Source organism: Petaurus breviceps, unplaced genomic scaffold (genome assembly GCF_028583685.1).
Source record: "Petaurus breviceps papuanus isolate PSGF00001 unplaced genomic scaffold, PetGlider_PUasm1.0 80, whole genome shotgun sequence".
Lineage (NCBI taxonomy): Eukaryota > Metazoa > Chordata > Mammalia > Diprotodontia > Petauridae > Petaurus > Petaurus breviceps.
The window spans coordinates 6,446,149-6,464,653 of record NW_027186540.1 but is presented as its reverse complement, the minus strand read 5'-3'; the positions used below and the strand labels follow the sequence as shown (position 1 = coordinate 6,464,653).

Genomic DNA, 18,505 nt, shown 5'->3' with positions numbered 1-18,505 from the left:
CAGTTTTTAAGTTTTGTTTTTAGGACAGAGTTAGTCTATATATTTGAAAATACAAAGGAATCAATCAACAACCAAAATAAAGATATTGAATTAGCAATTTTCACACATTCATATTGAAGTGAATTAAGTGTTTGGGGTTTACTATTATACCCTAAGAAAAGCTACTCATTTTAATGGCTTTTATGGTTGAAGAAAATCTCTCAGAAGACCCTGGATCTCAAATCTGGACCTACAGAGGTTGTGAGAATGAATAGCACCTCAGAGTCACTTAATAAATGTTCTCTGACTGATTGACAATGTGCAGGACAAAGCTCATTTTAAGGGATGTAATTTCATAGTTTTCTAGTCTTCCACATTGACACATTTTCATGTGTCAACTCACTGCACTGATAACTGATCTGGTCCAGAAGCAGTCTGATTCTCCCTGATTTGGTAGAGTCAAGAGAAAGCTATACTTTTTTTGGAGCCCACAAAGTATTTGCTGACTCTACAGAATAGAAAGGACTTTTCTAGAGGCATTAGTGAAAAGAGGATTGGACTAGGGAGACTGAAAATTCATTCTCTAATTGTTTGAGTCCTGGTTCCATCATACACTCGCTTTGTGATTGATCATCATCAAGCCACTTCAACTTTCTGAAACTCATCTGTAAAATGAGGACAAGAATGCTCATATCACCATTCTCACAGAGATGTTGTGTTTATCCAACGACAAGCTCTCTGACAAATGTTTTGCAAGAATAGTGTTATATGAACAGAGCCTATTTCCACAGAAGCTGGAAGCAACTTTAGGATCGTAGACTAAAATCTGGAAGGAACATCAGAGGTCATTTGCCTAACCCCCTTATTTTATAGATGAGGAAAGAGCCCAGAGAGTTTGTGTCTTGCCTAAGGTCACACAGCAATAAGTGGTAGAATACCTTCATTACTACCATCACAGTGACTGCTACTCTAGAACTGACAACCTAGTGTTTTCTTAGTGATTTTTCCAGGTTTCACCTACTACCCAAGCAACAAATTCTCTCTTCTTTTAAATATAAATAGCAAATTTTAAGCACAGAAAAAGCAAAGGGTGTTTTGTTTTTTTTTTTGCGTGATTTGAGTTAATTCTCTTCTAACTGCCAGAAAAGCCTGAGCAGTTGACATGAGATTTTATTTTTTTATCATATTTGCCTACTTTTTGTTGGGGGGAGGGTAGGACAGGAATGACATAGGGAGCGGGAGAGTGTAAGGGATCTAATAATATTCGGAGGAAAAAATTAGTACCCGCACAACTTTCATTTCCTTGTTTCTTACAAGACTATGAGCTTTTCTGTCATCATGTCTAGAACAAGGTCCGATATGTTTTTTCACAAAGAGCTATTGATGGTGTATCTGTGTGAATTGCCCTGCCATTGGTCACAGCCAACTTCTGTGGGACCCACTGCCCTCCTCCCACAATACGCTCCTGTGTGTGTAGTCATTTATGAAAGGTCAGAAATGAACTGAGAAATAGGCTTGAGTCAAAAACATGTGGCCCTATAAATATCAGTAGAGTCAGACAGTTTATTCCATTTCTCTCCCCCTTCTCCTTTCCTTTCCCCCATCTCCCTCTCTCCATTTCGCCCCTGTCGTGTTTTCCTGCATTTAACCACAGCACTACGGACTGCAAAGTTGGACTGGAAAGGGTGGGCAGGCAGGTCCTTGATGCTTAGGCACAGTGATTTCAGGCTGGCTTGGCCCCTCAGTGCTATTGAAATCAAGTTTTTGGTTACATTCGCTTTGTTTTCTGGCTACAGAGTCCTGAACTCCCTAGTCTGAAATGTTCTGAGTTGTCTCAGTGATTTCCGCTGTCCATTAAGAGCAGCTTTGCTTTGAAACCAGATTGGGTCCATTTGCCCATACAAGTCTTCTGGGTTGAGGTGCATTCAAGGTTAAGGCTGCCAGCTGGGCCTGAGAGACAATCTGAGCATCATGACTTTGGCAGCCAAACTGGAAGGCTTTGAAGTGACTCTAGAACACCTGCTCATGGATGTGTTTGTAAGTACATAGCAATTTCGTATTCAGAATGCCATAGATGTTCCTAGTGGGGTTTTTTTCCTTGAAAGAAATGTAGGAGTAACAAGTCTGGTACCCTGCTCTTTTTCCTGATTCTAACTCATGTCTGTCCTTGTCCAAGCCTCCAGGGACTTGTCCTCCTTTCTCATGTATACGAAGAGGAATGATGCCTTGGGGATGCTAAATTCGGGTTGGGAATAAAGGAGATCAGGAAGTTACACATAGATTCAGAGGCAATGTTCTGGCTTTAGAAAAAGCCAAATCCTATCTGTATTAGGTGAGGAATATAAAATGTACCAGGAGATGGGAAAAAAAACTGCTTCATAAGCAAAAGTTCTCTTAATTCACAGGATAAACTCAATCTCTATTTCTGGCAACTTTGTTGCTTCCAGACAAAATGGTTCACAATACCCCAAAGGCTTCCTTCCCAGGTGGAGAGTGTTTGAGAGTCAGGATGACAGAATACTTCAGCAGTCCTCAACAGCCTCAAGTACCTGGGTCCTTATCATCTTTTGATAGGTGTTAGATTACAAGGGTTCTCCACAAATAGGTTTTATGTGGTGGTATGGTAGAGTATTTTTTCTTTGTTTCTCCTTTGTGTATTCATGTATGTATGTGTGTTTATATTTGCGTTTCTATTATTTTAAGCAGCTGATAGGAATATGATGTACTTTTGGAGACAGTGTCTTTTAGAAAGTATTTTTGTATACTAAAGTATTTGCAGTAAACTCCATCCCCCCCCAAAAAAATAGCACCTTCTATCATATTTTCTCAGTTTTCTCTAGGTAATTTATTTGTTAAATTATCACTATTATTGATAATATGGAAAACTATACTTGGTATGAAAAATGCAGGTGGTAATATAGCAGAATGATTTTCATATTCCAAGAAACACATAGGCCTGGCCAAGGCAGGGGGAATGATTTACATTTTGAATTTAAGCCAGTCTGGATCTCAGCTCTGGAAGGAGATTTGGAGGGATATTTTTTGTTGGATAATTGAGATCCTTTTCAGGAATCTTTTCAGGGAATAGTATATTTTGGCAGCTATATGAGTCTGGGATTTTTTTTTCTTTATTAATTTATAATTTGTCTTTAAATTGAATCCATGTTTGTGCTGGCAAGAACTCCTCAGTGAACACCCTTAAAGGTCATCATTCTTTTTATGACTGTGGGCAGTGATGGTCAGCTGCCTGAATCTCATTCAGATTTGATAAATGTGCTTGAGCTGGGCCCCCAAAGAAGCCTGTCCAAGGAGAAAACACTTCCAGGGTATTTAGAGGATAGCATTTCCTACTCTGTCAGGACAGGAAAAAAAAATTGGCCCCAGACGAGATTGGTGGGAAGAGGAAGGAGATTCTTATTCCATGGTAGTTCCTTTAAAAATTTTAATCAAAATTTATTAAATACATAGTCTATTTATGGCATAGTCTCAACTTGTAATTACAAGACATAAACCATGGTTTCCAAAAATGACACACAAGGATTCACACAACTATGTAATTAAGATGAAAATGAGACTTTCTAAATTTTTTAAAAGTAGTTGGAATATATTAGAAGACAATGATGACAACTGAGTCAAACTTATAACACAGCTGGTTGTTTTTGTTTTTAAAGATATTTTCAATTAAATAATTACTTGGCCAAATAATTCTGACCATTGATAAACTTTAATGATACTTTCCCACCTACCCTAATTCACTTCAAGAAACATTTACTAAGAACATAGATTTTTGGAAAGAAATTAAGAGATCTTTTGTTTTTACAGTATCTACATATCATTTCTCAAAGCATCCCTCCCATTAAACAATAATCAACCAACAGCCCTGGCCCAATTGCTACTCATGGGGTGAGGGTAGGTGGCTGGAGGTAGTAGCAGTTTGCCACTAGGAATGTGAGATGTTACTTTTAGGGCTGGGGCAGGGGGGGAGTAGGAACCTAACATCATCTAGGGAGATTGCATGATATTGGCTTTAGTGGCAAGAAGCTGATTTAAATCTAAGTTCTATTAACTACATGTATGACCTTGGTCAAATTAATTAACTTCTTCAGGCCTCAATTTTCTTATCTGTAAAATGAAGGGATTGTATTAAATGAAATTTAGTGACTAATTTAGTCGGTTACCTAGCATTTATTCAGCTCCTATAATGTACCAGGCATTGTGCTAACCCTCTCATTTCATAGAGGAGTAAACAGGCCTCAAAAAGTAAAGTGACTTGCCCAGGGTCACTGTTTTTAAGTGGAATAGCCAGAATTCAGTTATAGGCCTTCTAATACCACGTCTGGTACTCTTTTTCCCCTCGATCACAGAATTTCTGAGTCAGCCTCCCATGTTCTTGTGGTCAGCAATTATTAAGACAAGGCATCCCAAGAGGTTCCTTGGAGAGATGTCATTCATGCATGAATTGAATAAATATCTTTTGAGTAACTTTAATTGTGTTTTTCACTCTATAAAAAAGCCCATGCAAGTCAAGGGATGAAATGAAGTCAGAGCCAACCTTATACTCTATATTCAATATGGACTGTAAGCCCCTAGTCCAAGACCTTGTTACCTCATGCCTAAATAGCATTTGTAGCCTAGTCATTTATACCCCTTCCTCGGGTCTCTCTCCACGCCACTCTAATCCATTCCATGTAGCCCTGTCAAATTAATAGGTAATTTTCCTAAAATTCTGCTTTAAGGTGTCATATATAACAAAATATAGTAACAAAGGCACGGAAACAAAAGGCGCACCCATTGATTTGGGGAGTGACTGAACAAACATTGTTATATGAATATAATGGATTTTTATGGTGCTATAATACAAATATAAAGAATTCAGAGACACATGGAAAGATGTGTATGAATAGATGCTGAGTGAAAAAAAAATAGAATCAAAACAATATACACAATGACCACAATAATGTTAATGAAAACAATACCAAAAAGCAATCAAACTCTTAGCAATTGCAACAACCAATCCTAGTCCCCATAAATAAATAGTGAAATATATTCCCCTCCATTTGGTTGAAAGTAGGGTAACTGGGCTTGGATGACTGCATACTTTATTAGACAGAGGTATCTTTGTTGATCACTTTGTTTCCTCTTTCAAGGGAACATTTTTTGGAAAAGAAAGATGACTGAACCATAAAAAAGTATCAATAAGACATTAAAAAAAATAAAATACTGTAGGCAGCAAGTTATAGTGGATAAGTACATAATTTAAATTCATGAAAAATGGAGTTTAAATCCTGCCTCTGACACTCTGTCTTTGACCTGAGGAAGTCATTCAATTTCTTTGCAACTTGAGCAGTATGGTTTAAGGGACAATGCACTGGACTTGGAGGAAGGAAGAATGAGGTTCAAATCCTGCCCAACAAACTTACTGGCTCTGTGACCATGGGCCAGTCATCTCAGTTTTTGGAGTCTCAGTCCCCTCCTCTATAAAATGACAAACTTGCACTTAATGTCTTCTTCTAAGGTCCCTTCCAGACCTAAAGTCATAGATCAGGTGAAATCTTCACTTTTTGGAGAAAGTTCCAGCACCAAAAATTTCCCCACACTGACAAAATCCACAGATCATTTGCATATTTACATAAAAATAAAATTATGCTTTCATCCTATCACTGTCCTCCTGAATAACCTCCACCAGATTCTCAATGTCTACTGGACAGAGAATTCTTGGCTTAATAGTCAAAACTCTCTGCAATCTGACTCCAACCAATCTTCCAAGGTTGATTTATATTAGAATACTTATATTAGAATGCAATAGACATTGCATTATTCCAGGAGGCAAACAGAATTAATGTGACAAACACAGGGCCTTCAATTCAGCCAATTTGTTGTCTTTTATTATCCCCCAACACTCCTTGCATTTTCCTGCATTCACAAGATTATTTACCCTTTTTTCCCTCTTATGCAACAATCTGAAATCTGCTCAGTCTCCAGGTCCCCATTCAAACCCAGGAAGCCTTTCCTGTTGACTCCAGGCCATCGTAATTTCTCCCTTCTCTGAGCTTCTACAGCTCCCACTGTCTGCAACTTTCTTTTAAATCTTAATAATATATTGCCTTATGTTGTGGGTTAGCTTTGATGTCTCTATGTCTGATCCAGAGGCATATTGCAAATCCTGAAAAAGGAATAATGATGCTCTATACTTCACTACATTATCTCTTCCAAATCATGAGGGTTGGGAGCACAGTGCTCCCCCCATGTGGAAAATCTGCATAAAATGTTTTGGCCCTCCCTTCATACCAGAGAAGTAGGATTTTTTTTCTTTTTCTTGTATGAGGTGCTTACAGTACCTTATTGTAAAATTAAGGTTGATATTATACAATACATATATTTTATGGATTTCTGAGTTTCTAAACTTTTTGTGTCATCTTTTAGTTTTCTAGTATCAGCTACAGCCTCCACAAAACTCCCTCCAAATTCCTAATTAATTTCTTATTCCAACCCACAATATATCTAAACAACAATGGAGAAAGTCACAATGTGGAAGGGATAACTGTATGTGGCAGGTACATTAAACAGTAGGTGGTACAGTGACTAGAACCAAAGATGTGGAATCAAAAGGAACTGAATTCAAATTCTGCCTCAGATACTTACTATCTTTGTAACCCCAGGTAAGTTACTAAACCACTGTGTGCCTTGGTTTCCTCATCAAAGATGAAATGAAATAATATTCATAAACGTTTACATAGAGCCTGGCATGTAGTAGTTGCTTAATAAATGCTTATTAATTGATTAAAATGCTTCATAAACTTTAAAGTGCTATATAAAAGCTAGGTATTATTTTTCACTATATCCCCCCAGCACCTTAGACAGCAGGTGCTGAGGAATATATATGGATTGATTAATTGATTTAACAGTGAAAAGAGGAAGCAAAGAACTAAAACAAAGGGATCCCCATGGATGGAACACAGCAATTTATGAGGTTCCTGGCCTGTGCACTGACATATTTTGTATCTCCACCAAACTGCTAAAAAGTGACAATTTTATTCTACAAAAGTTTTAATCTCTCGTACAACTGTGAATGAAAAAACTTTAGTGCTAAATAATAAGAACTCATAAAACTGAACATATGATTATTTGGTGTTTTGCAATTTACAAAATGTTTTCCTTACAATAGCCTTTTAAGATAGGTAATGTACATATTCTTATTCCATTCTACAGATCAAGAAATTGAGAACCAAAGAGTATGTCAACTTTTCTAAAGGTAACAGAGCTTGTGAATAGCTGAGCCTAGATACAAATCCAGTGCTCAATTAAATTTATAATCCAGACTACTGATTGTTTCCCACCCAAAGAACTGACAGGTTATTGTAGTGCAATATAGACCTGTCCCTGAAACTTACTACCTGTGTGTTGCCTCCATTAAACTGAGTTTCCTCATCTATGAAATGCAAGGGATGGACTGGCTAACCTCTGAGATTTCTCCCAGCTCTAAGTCTATGAATTTGATCTAGCCCCTTTTGCTTCATCTGACCTGAGTCAGCCTGTGAAAATCTCTCTCCTTGGTATCTGTAACCCTATGAAGCTTAATAAACAGAATTTCTTTTCTTCTGCCATTGCGCAACCCTACCTGAAGTTGAGGGAATGAGTGACCTTCAAGGGAAGTACTAAGAAGAGCAGTAGATGTTCTATGGAGTGTGAAAGGACCAGAGCCATTAACAGCTTGACATTTCCAGAGCCTTCTCTTCCACACAATCCTGCCTTTTGCTGCCAAAGTGTCCATAGGCTCTCCCACCTGAGCTTAACTGTCTGGAATGAAAATCTGCATCAGATTCTCATTAGCTTCCCCCCCCCACCCCCAATCCATAATATACTCCTTAGGTTGTCATCCCACTTTCTCCAGAACAGCTGTTGCCATATTGACACTTCCTGTCCCAAATCACAAAGGGCCACTGGAGGGCTTTGTTGGATTCTGTGGCTTTTGAAAGATGAGATAAAAGGGAGACATCAGACATGACATTTCATAATTAGCTGTCATCACTTCTGGACTCTCTGTCTGCAGCCTAGTGAGAGTCCATGCCAATAGGTGTACAAGTAGAAATTAGAAATGGCATACATATAACTATGAGCACAGAGAGAGAGAGACAGACAGACAGACAGACAGAGACAGAGAGACAGAGACAGAGACAGAGAGAGAGAGCGCAAATATGGCAACCCCAAATGTGAGATCAGTTAAGAGATGTAAAGCAATTTTCAGGAACTTTTCCCTCTAAACGACTTCAGTCTGGCAAGGTAGTATTATGGGAAAAAAACTGGATTTGTAGTCAGAGGAATCAAGTATAAATCCTAGCTTTGCAATTTCCTACCTCCATGACCTTGGCGAGCAAAGTAACCTCCCTTAGCCTCAGTATTCTCATTTATAAAACAAAGGGGGTTGGACCAGTGAGTCTCCAAGGTGTCTTTCAACAATAAATCCTGTGTTCCTGTGTGGTCTAGTGGAATGATTGATGGCTCTGAAGTCAGACAACCTGGATTCAAATGCCACCATTGATGCTTAGTCCTTGCATGACCACAGGCAAGTGACTTAACCTCCCTGGGTTTCAGGTTCTTCATCAGTAAAATGAAAGGGTTGAAACTGATGACCTCTGAGATCCCTAAATCTGATTGTGTCATTTCTCTACTCAGAAACCTTCAATGGCTTCTCCTTAGTCTACAGACTAATACACAAATCCCTGGCATTTAATGACCATCATAATCTAGTTCTAACCTCCCTCTCTCAAACACTCTAAGCATCCAGTTCCTCAACTTACTCATTTCCAAAGATCTTGTCTTCTTCTCCATCTTAACTACACACAGAAGTGGTCATACCCTTAATCTTACCATCACCCACAAGTGCACCACTTTCATGTTTGTGAACTTTGAAAATTCCCTTATCTGCTTACAGTCTGTTGTCATCATTCTTCTTCCTTTACCTTTCAACCCCAAATCCTGTTCTTCATCCTTCCTGTGACATTCAGTCCTTCCATCCCTTAGTTTATTCCCAGGCTATCTACCTATATACACTGATTACACTTTCCTTTCTTCCCCATCTTGACTCCTGGTGAATTGATTCGACTCTACATTGTCTTCCTCTTTCTAGTCCTTTGCCTCCTCACCTTCTTACCAGTCTTGCCCTGCCAAACCTCAGTCTTGGATTACTCCCACCATCTTCTGCCTTTGGATCCTAGCTGACTAAAGCTAGAGAAAATCACAAAACTACTAAAGATAGGTCCACTACAAACTTGTTGTTGTTCAATTGTTTTAAGTCATGTCTGATTCTGTCACTCCATCTGGGGTTTTCTTGGCAATTTCTTACCATTTCCTTTTCCAGCTCATTTTCCAGATGGGAAAACTGAGCAAACAGGGTTAAGTGATTTGCCCAGCTGGTAAGTGTCTGAGGTCAGATTTGAACTCAGAAAGGTGAGGCTTCCTGACTACAAGCCTAGCACTCTATGCACTGTACATAGTGATTATTAAATGTTAAACTGATATTGAATGTTTGTTGAGGACTATTAGCACTATCCTACTATGCTATTCAAAGATTTCAAGGCACAGAATCAAGGAAAGTCAAAGTTTGGCAGGGACCTCAGAAGTCACCTCATTCAATCTCTACCTGAAGCAGGATTCAGGACTTGAGCATTCCTGCCAAGGTGACCATTAACTCTTTGCTTAATACCTCTATCCTTAGGAAACTCACTAACTTCCAAAGCCATTTAAGGAGAATTTTCCTTTTTAGATATAAAACTCTTTCCCTGTAAATTCCATCTACTGCTCCTAGTTCTAGAGCCAAAAAGAATAAACCTAATCCCTCTTTCATTCAAAAGTATTTCAGTTACTTCACTCCCAAAAATAAGCCAAATATCACATTGCTTTAGCCACTGAGAAATTACACCTGTAAAGTGGAGATCTGTAAACTTAAAAAAAATGTTCTGTACAACTTGCTATTCATTTTGGATACGTAATAAAGTTGTATGTAACTTTCAAAAAATGGAGGTTCACAAACCTTTTAAAATATTGTGAAAACTGTATTTCAGTGTATTTGTTTTCCTTTGTAAGCCTATCGATTTTTCTCTATGCATTTCAAATCAATATTCTGAAGGGTACATAGGCTTTACCATACTGCAGAAGGGACTTGTAAAACCAAAAGAACTCCTGCTTTAGGATAGAGAATACACTCTGAAAAATCAAAGAACTAGTACCATCTGAGCAAGTCTTCCATTGAAGAGAATTCAAAATCAGTGAATTCAACAAGCAATGAATCAGTTCAAAAAAGGAAACATTTATTAAATATCCACTAGGTTTGATTAAATGACTATTGAGGTGAATTAATGAACATTTATTAATTTCCTATGATCTTCCAGGCACTGTGCTAAGACCTGGGAATACAAAAAGAGGAAAAAGACAGTTCCTAGTGAATAGAGCACCAGCCCTGGAGTCAGGAGTTCCTGAGTTCAAATCTGACCTCAGACACTTAACACTTACTTAGCCATGTGACCTTGGGCAAGTCACTTAACCCCAATTGCCCTTCATTCCCCCCTCCAAAAAGCAAAAAAAAAATTTTTAATTAAAAAAAATTAAAAAATAAAAAAAAGACAGTCCCTGCCTTCAAGGAGCTTACAATCTAATGGAGGACACAACATGTACACAAATATATACAAAGCAAACTACATACAGGATAAATAGGAAACAAGGAACGGGGGAAGGCACTAGAATTGAGAGGGGTTAAGGAAAGGTTTCAGTAAAAGATGAGATTTTAATTGGGATTTAAAGGAAGTTAGGGAGGTCAATAGTCAGAGTGGAGGAGGGAGAGCATTCTAGACTGGGGAACAGCCAGAGAGAAAACCTGGAGGGGGGATATGGAGCATCTGCTCTCTCTGTCCCCTGCCTGGGCTGCTCTCCCTCCTTTACTCGGACTGTTTCAATGTATAATATTATTTCTATTTACACCTCATGGTGTTTTCTATTCCTGATTTAGAATTGCTGTAAAGCAAGTCTAGAGTCTAATCTTATAAGCCACAGGCAATTATGACAATGAATACATTTAGTAAGTTTCTTGTTTTCCTTGCCAGTGTAATTGAAGTAAGAATACCTAATGGAGAGTGAGGGATTACAAGAGTGGGAATTTAATCATCTTCTCTGGACAAGGTACTATGCTAGGCATTAGAAATACAAGAAGAGGGGGGAAGCTGCCACTACTTTATTTAAATGTATGCAGGTAAGTAAATGTAAAAATATATACAAAGTAAATAGCATAAGTAATTTTGGAGAGGAAATGCTAGGAATTGAGAGGTGGTGCCTGAGCTAAGCCTGAGATTTGATTATCTACCATCAAGTCAACTTCATTTCTTAGCTTTATACATAGATATTTCAAGAACCTGTCATTTAACTGGTCTTTATAACTTTAAGTATTAGAAAATTGCCTGAGGTTCAGAGAGGGAACGTGTATTGCCCACATCAACTCCCAAGTATCAGCCACAGAATCTGAATCCAGTTTCTACTGATTCCAGCCTCATCACTCTAGGCACTGAGCTACTCTCTTTCTTTAGTCCACGAAAACAAAATTGCTTGCAGCTATAAGATTGGGCTCTCTAGACTTGTTTTAAAGCAATTTCAAATCAGGAATATAAAACACTATGAGGTATAAAAAGAAATAATATTATACATTTTAAATAGTAAATGCATTAACACTTCATTAGGCCAGCATTTTCAAGGAGAAAGTTATTTTACATAAGGGTTTTGTGACTGACATTTAACCCCTTGAGTACTTGAGCTTAAACTTAGTTGAATCATTTGGGATCTTTCCAAAAATGCATTAAAAACACACTTCTCTATCTACTTCAACAACATATTAAGTAGGATTTACCAACATCTTCACAATGCAAGGGCATTATAAACAATATCCTTGGGCTGTAGGACAACAAGAGGCAGTTTGACCCAGAAGTCAGAATTCCCTGAGTTTAGGTCCTGCCTCTGATACATGCTGGTTCTTTAGCCACGGATGGCAGATCACGTAATCTCTCAGTGTCCCAGACAATTCCATAAGATTTTACATTACAGACAAGTTGCTTGTCTGCCTCAGCAAAGAGAGCTTGCCCCCATGAAATTCCGTGTGAGGACAGACAGGTCTACCTCCTTCCACCAAAAAATATAAATATAAAAAAACCACCAATATCACCAGCTTTTCTTTTTCTTAGTTTATGTCTGCTTTTATGTGTGTGTGTGTGTGTTTTCTATTTCCCCCATCACTGTCAAGCTATAGGCAGTCAGTGGACCTACCTCAGAATGGATCACTGCATAGATTAAATGCTCCAATAGCAGCTTCAAGAGGCAGAGACCATGAATAGATCTGCCATAAGGAAAGGTTTGGAGTGGAAACCTGGCAGATCCTCTGACAGACTTCTTGTTGGACTAAGTAACACAATAGCTAGGAGCCTTGCATATTCCTATTTACAACCACATGAGATTAGATCATTCCAGTCCATGCTAAGAGAGATCGTCTTAGTATTGTGACTCTATCAAATAAACCAAATGTAAAGCATTCTCCAGACCAAACCAGCAGGAAGAACTGCACTGCATGGCTCGGTCAGGAGGATATGTTGCTTGTTGAATTCACCCAGTTCTATTCTTGTCCTTGTCAGACACAAGTAGCAGGTTATCTGTGAACATCACAAAAGACAAGGTCAAGTTGGGTTCATTTCATTTGTAGTTCCCTTGAATCAACTGAATTTTTCCAGATGACTTTCATCCATAGAAAGCCTCTCCATCATACCAATAGTCCATCAGTCAAACAGCAAACACTTATGCTCTTGCCAAGTGTCAGACATTGTGCTAAGCACTAGGGATATAGATAAAAATGAAACAATCTCTGCCTACAGAGAGCTTACATTCTATCCTATCAATTATAAAAATGAAAAAATAAAAACAGTGATAATGAAATGAAAATGTTACACTTTATATATATTTTATATGATATAATCCTACGAAGAATATACTATGACACAGAAATCTCTTCATCCTAGAAGCTTACTCTACCCCTAGACTATTTCTAATGTTAGAAGTACCCTCTGCCCTTCTTTGATTGGCTGGTTCCTCCCACATCCTCTGTTTTAAGGAGGAAGCCCAGGCTAGCCTTGTCTTCTTCTCCAGGCTTCCTCCCCACTCTCCAAAGCACTTTCTTTATCATCCCCTTCCCATTTCCTACTTTCTGGCTTCCTTTTATGTGTTCTCTTCCTCTATTAGAATGTAAGCTCCTTGTGGACAGAGACTGTCTTTCTGCTTATGTTTGGTCCCAAGTGCATGGTCCCAAGCACTTAAGCTTGTTGACTTGACTATTAGTGGAGACAACATGTACATATGTAAGAAATATATACAAAACAGTAACAAGGTATCCTTGGAAGGGAAATCTAATGGGAAGCACAGAAGGAAACTATGTTCTGGGCACAGTGCTAACTGCTGTACAAATGCTATCTCATTGGAACCTCATAACAACCCTGTAAGGTAGGCACTATTATAATCCCTATTTTCTTGAGGAAACTGAGGCAGACAGATGTTGAATGACTTACCCAAAGTCACACAGCTAGGATATGTCTGAGGCCATATTTAAACTCAGGTCCAAACCCTACTCAGAGACCTTGGACTCTAGCCACTGCTCCAAGTAGTTCCTTCTAGGGAAAATCGAGTCTCATGAGTGATGAACAGCAAGTGGACCAGCATGGGTGGGTTATAAAGTGCATAGAGGAGAGCAATGTGTAAGAAGAATGGTAAGGTTTGATGAGCTTTAAATGTTAGAGTTTATGGTTGATCCTAGGGGTAAAGGGAAGTCATTGGAAGAGGTTTTTCTAGTAGGGGTGGTGGTGACATCAGCAGATCTGGGCTTTAGGAAAATCACTTTGGCAGCTGTGTGAAGGATCAAATTCTGTTATTTACAACTGAGAAAAGGAGAGGTTAATTGCCCTTTTGGGAAAACTTATGATGTGCCATATGTGCTTTGTTGTGGCTGAACTGACCTGATGCCTATTTCAATGGATTTAATTTAATCATCTAATAATAATTCTTACGTCTTTAGATTGTACTTTCTGCTTCTAAAGCACAAACAATTAATTCATCCATGCAACATCTCTGTAAAGGAGAAGTGCTCAGTTAACCTATGAGTCCATTGGGAATGAATACATATAACAATCTCTACTCCAGAAAACATATAAGAGGTAGTTGGTACTTCCTAAGTATTAAATTATAGTAACAATTATGGCCTCATTGAACTATTTCCAGTTCCCTGAAGTTCTTTAGAGTTGTGAACTTTTTGAATTGGACTCTTGTCCCTTCATGCAAATGAGGAAATGAAGATCATGTTGGGGAGTTAATGTCAGCCTGAGAGGGGAATGTGGGACTATACATTTATTATATGTGACCAGACCTCTCCTGGTGCATTGTAAATGGCATTCAGTGAGCATAGAACCTGTTGACTTTCTAGTGATTTGATGTCTCTTATAATCAGGGCTAGACATTAAGTAGACTGGAAAAATTCCCATGATGCTAGGCAGAATTCTTAGCAGACATCCCTCCCACTCCCCAACCCCCCACCCCATTACACTGACTCTAAAAGACATAAAGCACATAAATTTTCATATGGGCCCCTGGGCATCAGCCAAATTGTGCTCTGAGACAAGCTAGTCCTAGGCAGAGGAGAAAAAGGTTTTACCATTCAACATCCTTACATGTATCTTAGTGGTGTTTTGTGTTAGTTAATGAAGTATCAGAGGGATCATGTGAAGTTGGATGACCTATTCATCAGCTAAAGATAACTCTGTGTTAAATTCCTCCTGGGGGTGGGGTTGGAGAGAGGAAATTAGAAGCAGATTTTAAAGTTGATCTTTTGCCACTGAGTTATCTTACCCAAAGACAACCTGAACTTGGAATCTAAGCCTGGGAAAGAGCAAAAGTCAACATTACATTGACTGTGTTTCAGAGATATACTATATATCCAAGCTAATCCCAGGCAGTCAATACCATAGATAAGAACATTATTTATCTTACCACTGCTGGTGCAATTACACAGTTTACCCTGTGCTCACTGCACTTCATAAACATGGTAGATCAATACTAGTTATAAAAATCCATCCACAAGTGATAGCTCATGAAAGAGGGTTTTGCAAAATGGTCTTGAAAGCCCATCTTCAGGCAACCCAGTACAGGGCAACTTATTACCCGCTTAATCACCCAGATGTCGTGGCGGCCTTATTGATTCCTCAGGGTTTGGACATGACATCACTCCTAATAACGCATGCAATAAGCTATTACCACAATGCAGAACAGCCCATTAACCCACGTTGCAGTCATAAATCGCCTGACTTAGCCAAACACATGGACAGGGTACCCAGAATACTCATCTCTAGTGAATCACACACTAAGGCCAGATGTTGTGGACCATGGTGTGAGAGAACTAAAACTGCTCCTATTTATATGCAAAGGAAGACCAGCATAGATTTCAAACTGGAAGAAAGCTTAGAGATTATCCCAGAAATCCAGTCAACTCTTTTTACAAGTAAGGAAATGAAGGCAGGTCACGTGATTTGCCAGGCAGCTAATACAGGCTTAGATCTGAGATTTGAACCTCAGTCTTCATGGACTTTAAGGTCCCTTCTGGCTCTGAAGCTATGATCTTATGATCAAATATGTCACTCTTCCTATCATGCCTTACCATCTGACCCTTGGAAATTCCTCTAGTCCAGAGGTTCTTAAACTTTTTTGTGTCATGGACCAGTCTGGCAATCTACAGAAACCTATACACTTCTAAGAATAGTGTTTTGAAATGTACAAAATACAATTTTATAGGATTATAAAGGGAATTCAACATATTGAAATGGTTATCAATTTATATCTCTTAAATATATATGTGTATATTTACATATACACACATGTATATTTATATGTATACATATATATTTTGTATATACACACAGATACATTTATTTCCAAAATACAGGTTTATAGACCTCCAGGAGTTAAGGAAACCTGCTTTAGTCTAAGTCCTGTTGTCATCACCCGACTTCTACAGAAAATTGTGTTTCAAGGCACTCAAGGGTCAAAGTTATCATCACCATTATATCGCAAAATTTCCAAGCTATAAATTTCACTGTAGTCACCCTTTGTAAGTTCCATGTGAGGAGGAATCGTTTCAGCCTTGGTATTTGTATCTTCAGTACCTAGCACAATTCCTCCAACATAATAGAAACTTCATAAATGCTTGCTGCCTGAAATAGTAGGCTGCTCTTGTTTGTCCTGCCTTCTCTAAGACCACCATGACATCAGGAAGTTGATGCTATGACTTGTAAGTAAATTGGATTTAAGAGAGGGAAGGTTGTGGAAGGTCACCAGCCTCACTTTCTCCTCCAGACTGTTCTGGGTCCAGTGGCAAGATATAGATCAGAATGACTCGAAGCAGTGGCACAATTATGGAAACTATGTAATTGCATCACCATCTATATTATTGGCTTCTTAGAATTAGCGTGGCCTGCAGATCCTTTAAATTTCCTTATTTGATGTCCTTAATAACATAGTCAAGACAGAACTCTCTACATTAAGAAGACCAGACATATTTCTATGATGCTGGACTTATGGGCAATTTCCAGAACTCTAAAAATACTTTCTTCCCAACCCTAGAACAGCATACAATATGCAGGGTATATTACAGGCCACTGGACACATGCCTGCCTCTCCTTTAGAGCAATCCCGTTCAAATCTAATTTATTCTACATGAGCAGATCATCAAAGTAAAACCCAACACCTAGGGAAGATGCTGGAAGAAGTGACTCTAGAGTGATATCATACAGAATTCATACTGCCTTTGCAAAATTCAGGTGATTAAGAATGAGTCTTATAGACAGGGACCTAAAAAATCCAACAGCTGTATGGTCTAACTGCTAACATTTGTGGAGATTGTGTTTCTGGTTTAGGAGGTAACAAGGAAAAAAACTCAACGGATGATTGCTTGGTTGTTGAAAAAGCATTTATCAAGTATTCACTATGTTTAAAGCACTTGTCTAAGCACTTACAATACAAATAGATGAAAAGACAACCTTTGCTCACATTCTAATACAAAACAACATTTATAGGATGTTTTAGCCAGAACTTAAATGGAAAGGCTCCTCTGTCCTTAGGGTGTAGCTGCAAAGAAGATGGTAATGCATCTTCTTTCATGTCATTTTCATTGATGCAATCATATTTATTTCTGATACTAAACCATTTGACACTACCAAGCAGAGAGAACTTTCTTCTCTGAGTCTTAAGTTACTCTGTCCACAGCAGCTGAAGAAGCAGTTGCCAGTCTGCATCTCCATGGGAGTTACTTCCTGGGATGATAGTTGACAGAGCTGGGCTAGAAGCAGGACCAGAGGACTGAGGGGTTTTCAGGACCCAGGGGTCTTGAGCTTGTCCAAGCAATGGAGGAAATTGGTCAGCAGTTGGTGGTTGTGGTGGCAAGGGAGGTAGGGTCATAGTAACTCCTCCATTCGGTGATGACTGTAGGGTCTGTGCAGTTTGGAGGGTCAGTGGTCTAGGGGGCACTGCTATTCCCAGGGTTCTCGGGTTCATCTGGGGCATCTCCCTAAAGGTCTGAAGAGTACTTCTTAAGTCTGTAGTAACCTTTAAAGCAACTTAAAGCCCCAGAGATAGGATCACAAAAAAGAAAAGAGGGTCACATCTTTTTAAAAGAGCAGAATAATGTTTAAATATGTATGTATGTGTGTGTGTGTGTGCGTGTGTGTGTGTGTGTGTGTGTGTGTGTATATATATATATACTATTATTAATACTATTTAACATGTAATTGGGAAATAAGATATACAGGCACTGGGGCATAGAGATCTACCAGAAAAGTTGAAAGGGGTATGGGAGAAAATATGGGAGAGAGAAGATTGGAGGAGGGGATATCCTGTGGGACTGCTATTTTGGAGCAGTGGGTAGGGGAAAAATGGAGAGAAAATTTGTAACTCAAAATCTGGCAGAAAGGAATGATGTAAATCAGAAGTTAATAAAGCATTTGAAAAATGAAAAAAAATAAAAGAGCAGAATATAGAAGGGAATCCAGAAGAAAATAAAGAAACAGGATAATTTTGAAAGTTACATGTTGAATTTCTTCTATTTCTAAAAAGGAAAAGCAAAACCATTTTATAAATGGCGATGCTTATTTTATTTGGTGTTTGTTAAGTTTTATATAAAAATAACTTAAATTTAAATTTTTAAAAAATGATTCTCAGATAAACCACAGGACCTTAATGGATTTTGTGCATGTTTGGATTTATATTGGTGTTTCTTGAGGTCTTCATGCCAGAAAAGAACCTTGCTTTCAGAGACCTTTCATTTATATGTTTGGACTAAATTACAGCACCTTAAAAACTTAGTATTACAGCTGTCATCTGTTCTTGTACTTGTACTAAAAAGTGAGAAAATGACCCTTGGGGTTAGCTGATTTAGGAGGAAATGATGAAAAATGACAGGGATTCC

At 38.5% G+C, this 18,505-nt stretch overlaps 1 protein-coding gene across 1 annotated transcript in view; it reads left to right on the top strand.

The window, feature by feature from the left end:
• The first annotated feature begins 1,583 nt into the window (after positions 1-1,583).
• Positions 1,584-18,505, top strand: part of LOC138176002 (FERM domain-containing protein 4A) — a 416,847-nt gene continuing 399,925 nt past the window's right edge. The window contains exon 1 of the mRNA XM_069106685.1: positions 1,584-2,016. Coding sequence (XP_068962786.1) covers positions 1,951-2,016 — 66 coding nt within the window. The 5' untranslated portion in view covers positions 1,584-1,950. The remainder of the gene's footprint in view (positions 2,017-18,505) is intronic.